This window comes from Phoca vitulina, unplaced genomic scaffold (assembly GCF_004348235.1).
Source record: "Phoca vitulina isolate PV1807 unplaced genomic scaffold, GSC_HSeal_1.0 scaffold2, whole genome shotgun sequence".
Taxonomy (NCBI): domain Eukaryota; kingdom Metazoa; phylum Chordata; class Mammalia; order Carnivora; family Phocidae; genus Phoca; species Phoca vitulina.
The window spans coordinates 64,644,674-64,652,680 of record NW_022589705.1 but is presented as its reverse complement, the minus strand read 5'-3'; the positions used below and the strand labels follow the sequence as shown (position 1 = coordinate 64,652,680).

The window sequence follows — 8,007 nt, the reverse complement described above, 5'->3', positions numbered from 1 at the left end:
TCCAGTAACCTCCATCCCTCCTCCAGTTAGTTAGAGGCTGGGCTGGCTGGCCCCCTGGTTCTGCCTTCTGGTCTAGTCAAGGAAGACTTCCTAGGGGAAGAGGAACCTTGGCAGAGCCAAGAAAAAGGAATATGCAGAGTTAGAACTGGCAGCAGTGGGTGAGAAGGCATCTGCCCACATGAGCACATCCACAGTTCACTGAGCTGAAGCTCAGAGAGGGGAGGCAATTTGTCCTGAGTCACACAGCAGACAAGGGTAGGCCTGGGGCAAAGACCCTGCCTTCCCTCTGCACAGGGCTCTTCCCTCTGCCGCAGGCTACAAACTAGACCTCAGTGTGGTAAGAAAAGCTAAATCAGATCTCAGATGGGGCCTCCCTGGAGCGTTTGGCTGAAACCCTCTAACAGCAGAGCTACAGTGGGGAAGTGAGGGGGCCGTCACTGGTTGGGGCAGCTGACCGAGGGAGATCTTTGGGACAAGGTGGACTGCCTCCTTCCCTCTAGCCCCACTCCTCTGCACCTAGGAGTGCCCCTGGCTGGGTCTTTCTCAGCTTGTCACCCCAGATTCCGTCCCCAGAAGAATGACAGTCACAGGGATGGGGGCCTCCAGGGTCAGCCCCCGCCCACTGAGTGTGCCTCCTCCCCACTCGCTCTCGCTTCATTCTCCCTGGGACCCAGTTCCCTGACTCCACCCCCGCCCCCACCCCCACCCCCCAGGACTCGGAATCAGGGGCACTGGTGAGGGTGATTCTACTCCAGCTTTGCAGTGAAACTGGCCAAAGCCTCCCCAGAGGGGAAGCTGAGTTCAGAGAGGACTGTGACTCTCCCAAAGTCACATAAGTCTGCAGGGGACAGGGACTCAAAGGCGGGCTTCATGAGTCCTAGCCCAAGCTCTGTCTCAGAACTTCTTATGCTCAAAGGCCAGCCGAGGCAGGCTAGAGCTACCTGGGTAAGGGTTGCGTGAACCACCTACAAAGCCAGGCAGCATAGAGGGTAGGGAGGGGTATCAGGACCGCACAAGGAAGGGCCCAGAATCACAGCTGTTAAGGGTAGGTCAGGGGAGGGGCACTGGCAGGAGGGCCTCTGCCTGGAACAAGGGGTAGAGTGGGTGAGCTCCCTGGCCCCATGGGGCCTCCCAGAGAGGGTGTCCTGGGTAATCCTCCAAAGCTACCATGACAGTAGCTTTGGAAGGTGATTGTCATGATTCAGAAAGCAAGATTGGGCCTAGCTATAAGCCTGAGGGGCTGTTTCTGAGCCCTGGGAACATCAGGCCTGGAAATACAAAACATCTTTATTTCACAGAAATGAGAGCCATTTCCACAGTTAGAGGGAGAGGATGTGAGGCAGGGTGGGAGGTGATGAGCTGACTGTCCTCTTCGGAAGGGTCTTCTGAATTGAATTGGGTGGGAGACCTGCCAGGAAACCCTAGGGCCACAGCTGAGCCCCAACCTGGACACAGCTCTGGCTTTGGCTGGTGACAGTTCAAGGGAAGGTGGGCAGTGTGGGGTTGAAGAGTCGGCCCCTTACTGTAGGTTCCTGCACAGAGAAGGAGCGGCTTGGGTGGTGAGCCGGGTATCCATCACAGGCCCCTGGGGTCAGGGCTGGGGGCCACAGGCAAGTGGGGGTCACATGGGGGTGCTCCGGACCTTGCCCTCCTCCTCGGGGACATTCTCATAGGCATTCTCGTGCTCACTGGAGCTGAAAGAGGATGACAGGGGTCATCACCCCCTCCGTGCCATCCCCTTCGCCCTGCTCTATGCTACACCTGTGAGGGCAGGATCTTCCAGAATAAATATACTTGAGTGCCAGAAGGGAGTTCCCCTACCCATGTCTGGTTCCAGGTGCACCTGTGACTGGAGGCCTCTCAGCACCCCTCCCGTCCCTGAGCCCCATCTCTCTCCTATGCTGAGCCCCTCCCCCACTGGAGCCCCACCGAACAACCCCCTCATGGAGCCCATCTCCCCACTGAGCTGCCTCCCCCACTTATCCCTCTCCACACATTGAGTCCCCTTCCCTCCTTGAGTCCCTTTGCCCCACTGCACCTCTCCACCCTTCCGTATGAGTCCCAGTCGGCTGGCTGAGCCGCTCCCCCCACCAGTCCCATCCCTTTACTGGGCCCTCTCCCCAGCTGAGCTGGTGGTCCCCCAGGAGCCCTGCGTCCTCACAAAGCCCCCACCGCATCCCTCCCTCAGCTCCTCTCTTCACTGAGCCCTTCCCCACATGAGTCCTCCTCTTTCCCTGCCCTCCCCCCTCCTTCCACCCCCACCTCTCAGAAACACCTGGTCCTTCTGGAGCACAGGGTGGTTGGCCCTGTGCTGGCCCCTCACCTGAAGCCGGCCGCCATCGAGGAGTACCTTCCATCTGTTCCTACCAGGATTCCGTCTGCCTTGTTTCCAACGGTCATGACCATGTTCACGGGCTCCCTGTGGACGAGGCTCATCAGTAGGGCTCCCCAGGTCCCTACCCTCTTTGTTCTGCCTCCTCCCCCTTGCCCAGTCAGGCCCTGTTCTAGGCACTGGTTCTCACAAGCCCAGGGGCAGAGGCTGGCCCTCGCCAGAAGCCCCTCTCTCCAGCCGGACCCCTGTCAGTGGCCTGATTCTGGCCCTTCCTGCTCCAAGGTGGGGGCCTCAGGTCCCGGCCTGAGATTTGCAAAAGATTTTTCCAAGACCTCTCCCCGACCATGGCCCAGCCTCCCTCTGCGGTTCTCCTCTGGCCTCAGCTCAAGACCCAACGGGATTTGGTGTCTGCCCCAGACGTCTACACGGCTTTCCCCGGCACCGGGTGCAGACATGGTCCACATCCACTCAAGGCACAGCCTGGGTCAGTTGAAAAAGGAAGCATTTCTGACAAAAAGCTCCTGGCCTCTTATTCAAGTTTAAACCCAGTGAGTGTGGCCTCTGCCCCCGCCGACCCGGAAGCCGCTCTCACAGGGTCGCAGGGACTCGTACCGCTGCTTGCCCTTCCTTGGACACCACCCAGGCCCCTCACACTCAGCACGTCCCAAGTTAACTCAGCAGCTGCCTCCACATCGGCCTCGGGGGCTCCGTGTCTCCGTGAGCGGTGGCACCAGCAGCCTGAGGGACGCATCCCTGTCCTTCCTTCCTCCTGCCCGCTGCCGACCCCCTCCACCAACGTCTGGGGATCCGCGCCCTAGACAGCTCTCAGACGTGTCCCCTCCCCATCCCCTCTGCTGCCTCCAGAGGCCAGACTCTCTCCTGACCTCATGCTCAGCGCCCCTCATTGCCCTTCTTGCCTGCCCCTACACCGCGCGCGCAGCCCGGGGCCGCCAGAGTCCTTCTGCTCAGGCCGCCTCTCATCCCAAGACCAGCATACAAGCTTTCACTGGATTCCTATTGCACGAAGGATAAAGCCTGAAGTTCGGGGCGCAGGTGTACGGGGTCTGCTGGGCCCCGGTCCTGCCTACCTCGCCAGTCTCTCTCGGGTCCTCTCTATGCCTCTCTCCACCCGTGAACGCTTGTGCTCCCTCACTGGGCCGCGCGGGGACTCGGCTGGCGCCCAGGCACCAGTCCCCCTTCGTGAGAGCTAGCGGCAGGTGTGGCCTGCCCCGGGGTTGGGGGGCACAGAGTGGACTGCATTTCAGCCCAGCCCCCTCGACCTAGGACCCCCGGTGTCCTCGCTGCCCCCTCCCATCAGCCGCAATGCTTTGCCCATGCTGCTCTCTCCTGAGACCAGCTCCTCCACACTCGTCAGCCCCCAGAATAAACATGCACTCACAGGCCTTCTCAGACTACGGGCCCTGGCCCCCCAGACCGGGCAGGCCCAGCACTGCCCTCTGCACTCCCTTTTACCGTCGAGTCCGTACTTGGCACGGTGACTGCCCCTTGCTTTCCGGCCTGGGAGCCTGGGGGCGCCGGGCCTGTGTCTGTCCCGCGGACCCCCTGGACCCCAGCATGTGGCACGGCGCCTGACCCTGAAGAAAGATGGAATCTTCCTTCCCAGAGGTTTTCCCAGCCCCCATCACAGGCGGGGTCAGTGTCCTGACGCTACAGAGAGAGACACTGAGACCTCAGGGAGGGAAGCTTGCCAGGAACAAGCACAGGAGCTGTGGGGACCAACAGAGCCCCGTCTGGCAGCCTCGGAGCCTCAGCTCCAGTCCCGGAGATCTTCGGCCTCGATGTCACTTCCACACAGTGACAGCACTGGACGCTGGGCTTCCGAGGCCCTTCTCACCACGACCGGAGCGGTAGCTCGGGCCCTGGGCTTGCCCAGCCCGCACCAGCCCAGACCCCGCGCCCCCGGGCGGCACTCACGGCTCTTCCTGGCACCAGAAGCGGTTGACAGCAAAGGCGATTGCGACCAGCACCAGGAACACAGCCACAGCGATCAGGCCCTGCATCCAGGGCTGCAGTTTCCCCAGGTCTGGAAAGAGGGGAGTGGGGGGCTGCAGCAGGCTCTGCCGCGGTGGGGGCTGCAGGCACAGAACCGGGGACGGAGGAACCTTGGAGCTAGAGCCTGTGTTGGAGGCCACCAGCCGGCCGCCGGGACCAGAGGAGACATTCTGGGGCAGCCAAGGTGGCAAGGAGGACCCACCTGAATCCCTCACTGAGCTTAGAGAGGGATGACAGTTGGAAAATGGGAATTCAAAAAAGGAATGAGGTGCCAAGGAGAGACAGCCCTGAGCCCCTGCCCACCCTCCACGTGGGTCACATGCAGGGCCCCCTACAGAGTGTCTGGGCCCCAGGGACCAAAGGGCAGCTCTCTGGACAGACAACCTGCCAGCCGAGGTTGTCTCCCCTTCTCTCCGGCTCCCAGAAGGCAGGCGCAGCCAGAGCTGATAAGACTGGGCTGGCATCTGGAAGATCCTGTTTTGTAATGAGGTTTCTCTGGTACTGGTAGGGCGTGGGAGTATAGGACAAGCAAGACTGCTTTTGCTAGGAGTGCCTGGAGAGAGGGGTGCCCGGAGAGAGGGGTGGGACAGAACACCTTTGGAAAAGCAAAGCAGAAGGGCAAGTTCTCCTCCAGGTCGTGGGACCAGAAGAAAGCTTCAAAACCTGAGCCCCTTTTATCTCCTCCAGCTGGGTGCCTACAGGACTAGGCCAGAGACCAGCTTGAGGCCCCCCCCCCCATTCATCATCTTCTTTACCTTTTGACCCTTGACCTTTGACACCACCTTCAACCCTCAAGGTTTCCCAAAATCTCTGCTCTCGGCCACAGGCAGCCCCAAAGGGCTCTCCCCTCCCCCAGGCATCACTGTGCTCCATGAGCCTGAAAGAGCTTAAACCTGCAGAGAATAGACATGCAGTAGCAGGCGGGTCTCAGGAGGAGACAGAGGCCAACAGGAGGCTCCCAGAGGGTCTTGTCTTCAGGCCAAAACACATGCAACCCTAGTGCCATCCTGTATTTTGAGGGGCCCAACCTGGGCATCAAAAACCTCATTCTGCTTCATTCTCACTCAAAAGTCCTTCCTTGAGTCTACCCTAAAGCTCTCCTGCTGCAGTGAAGGCCCTGTCCCTTCTCTGAGCTCTCTCTGAGCCTGCCACGTATAGGGAAGAGGGGAGGGATCTGGGAACTCCAGCCTGGGGCCAGATCAGTGTGGTTACCCTGAGCTCCTTACCTGCCAACAAGCAGTGCTTTGGACTCACTGTTTCCCCAAGAAACAATGGATCAGACCCATTGTTTCCTCGGTCCGTGGTTTACTCAAGGATGGGGAGTTAGGGCTCAAACCCTGGGAGGCCCCTCCCTGCCTCCTCCAGACCCTGCAGCCAACTCCCTCCAGACACCCAGGGAACCCGGGTCCCTGCTCCTCCGTCCATGGTCCATGTGGCTCTGAAGTAAACATAGAGCACAAGGGGCAGAGCCTGGGGCAAGAGACAGGTGACCTGAGCCCTGTCCCTGAAAGACTGCAAGTCCCTCCATGGTGATCTCAAACTTTCACATTGATGAAGTTCTTTCCGGCTTATCTCTTAACTCAGGCAAAAGGCCCTGGAGGCCAAAGCCTGCCTGCGCTGCTGGAAACCCAAACTCCCCCTTCAGGCAAGAAGGATTGCCCTGAGCCAGCAAGACCCCAAGACAAAGATTGACCTGACCTTCACTGCCCACCTGCATGGACCCGCCTACTTTTGCCCCCCAGTTTTCTTATATAAACCTGGAAGTATTTTCAGCACTTTGGAGACAGTCCTGGAGACGCTAGTCCGCTGTCTTCCCAGCATTGGCGTCCCTGAAATAAACCTTTTCTTGTTTCACTGCCTTTGGATTTTGTCAGGGGCCAGGGGCCGAACATGGTCTGTGGGGGGCCCCCAGAGCCAGGGGCTCATGCACCCAGCTACACCCCTTCTTGCTCTGCTGTGTGATCCACACAAGTTACCCCACCCCTCTGATCTGCGATTTCCAAGAGGGCTTCAGAGACTGGGAGGCAGAGGTGAAGTAGACCTGCGTGCCAGCTCAGGGCCCCTGAAAAGGAGGGGTACCCTGGGAGCATCTCTGCCAGTCCCCTCTGGACCCAAATCCCACCTGCAGAGCCCCCGGACTTGGGCTGCGGGGCAGATGGCGGATCTCGGGGTGTGGCGCCTCGCTGGCGTGCAGCTTTCCCACGCCCTCACCTGGCAGCAGCCCTGGGAGGTGGGCAGGGCAGCTTTATTGTCCTCATTTTATGGATGAGAAAACTGAGTCTCACAAAGGGGCAGTGATTTTCTCCTGGCCGCACAGCAAGACAGAGGCAGAGTGGGACAAGAGCTCAGATTTGTGGAGGGGGCCACCCTGGGACACTGTCCCCTACCTGAGCCCAGGAAGCTGAAACAATGAGGACGTAGGCCAGAGACATGGGCACAGCCCTAACAGCGCAGCCCCTCCCCTGGGGCAAGCCGGCCATATGAGGGGCACCTTGGGCCCGCTCCCTCCTTCCTTGTAGCCCCTGAACCCCTATCCTTGGGACCCCACCGTCTCTCGGGCAATTCCTGCTCCTAGAGCTTGGGCCTCACTCCTCTAGGTCTCCAGTCCAAGTCTCTACATTTCCCCTGCTGCCCACAGTCCTCACTCCTAGAAAACAAGTCCCAGACAGAAGCCTTGCTCAGAGGTCTCTGCCTTTGGAGGAGGTTCCTCCAGCGAGCCCAGTCCCTGCTGCTTCTTCCCAATTGTAGGTGTCCAGGGTGGTGAGGGAGGCCAGACGACCACCCCATCCACCCCTGGGTTACCAGCACCCAGCCCAGCCCCCCTCACCGCAGCCCCCAGTCCTGGACTACCTTGTTGACACCTGGTAGGCGGCACTGCGGTGAACAGGACCACAAGGAGCAGGATGGGGACCGACATGGCTGCAGGCAGCTTCTAGGCCTTCTCCCTGGCTGCTGGTATCTGGGCTCCTGGGGCTGCTGTGGGGTCTGTCAGTGCCTGCCTGAGATCCGCCTGGGCTCAGTCTGGCCCTGGAGGAGAGGAGCTAGTAAGGAAAAAGGCGAGGGAGGAAGGAAGGGAGGTGGAGAGAAACTGCCCTCCCTTCCATGGTAATGAGCTTCCAGGCCTGGCCTCCCAGGTCGATGCCCTGCCCACTCAAGCGGGCATTCGAGGTCGTCTTTCAAAGGCTGGACAAGAAAGCAGGTCTACGGACTGGGGAGATGTGAGGAGAGTTGGTGCCTCACCTCCAAGCCCCAGGCCTCCCCAGTTTTTGTGTCAGCTCTCCCCCTTCCTGGCAGCGGGGCTGGGCTCTTAGAGGAGTGACACATTATTGCTCCTGTGGGCGGGGTGTCTCGGAAGGCTGACAGTGGGATTAAGAAATCCGCTGTCTGCCAGGAGCTTGGGGAAAACCCCAGAGGCTAGGGAAAGGTCCACGCTGACCCTCCCCCACGGCCCAGCCCATTTCCTGTTCTTCCCCTCACCTGTCCCTCCTCAGCCAGGCCAGACCATGGGGCTTCTGTCCCTCCATCCCTGGCCTAGCTCGGTAGCTCTATAATCTACCCTCTCCCGTGGGGATCATGACAGAGGGCCTGAGGGGCTCCATCCACAGCCTTCCCTACCCCGCCCGGCTGCCCTGGTCCTGTTCAGCTTTCCTCTCTGCCCCAGA

At 60.2% G+C, this 8,007-nt stretch overlaps 1 protein-coding gene across 2 annotated transcripts; it reads right to left on the bottom strand.

Annotated features, from left to right (window-relative positions):
- Nucleotides 1–1,273: 1,273 nt before the first annotated feature.
- Nucleotides 1,274–7,773, bottom strand: PDZK1IP1 (PDZK1 interacting protein 1). 2 transcript variants are annotated; one of them, XM_032416923.1, is made up of 4 exons: nt 7,196–7,773; nt 4,268–4,376; nt 2,324–2,419; nt 1,274–1,694 (listed from the first exon to the last, which is right to left on the bottom strand). In XM_032416923.1, exons 1-4 carry the CDS (start codon nt 7,260–7,262, stop codon nt 1,622–1,624), a joined length of 345 nt encoding a protein of 114 aa, XP_032272814.1. In that variant the 5' UTR covers nt 7,263–7,773; the 3' UTR covers nt 1,274–1,621. The 2 variants fall into 2 exon arrangements, with proteins under 2 accessions (XP_032272814.1, XP_032272808.1); XM_032416917.1 differs by lacking the exon at nt 7,196–7,773 and having other exon boundaries at nt 4,268–5,102.
- Between the last annotated feature and the right edge of the window lie 234 nt (nt 7,774–8,007).

Bases quoted from the DNA above. Each gene is read 5' to 3' on its own strand.
- PDZK1IP1 (XM_032416917.1), bottom strand. From the start codon at position 4,809: ATGCCAGCCCAGTCTTATCAGCTCTGGCTGCGCCTGCCTTCTGGGAGC. The intron at 2,420-4,267 runs GTGAGTGCCGCC...CCTCGTCCACAG, and splicing joins TTCTGGTGCCAGGAAGAGCC to GGAGCCCGTGAACATGGTCA. The intron at 1,695-2,323 runs GTGAGGGGCCAG...ATCCTCTTTCAG, and splicing joins TCGATGGCGGCCGGCTTCAG to CTCCAGTGAGCACGAGAATG.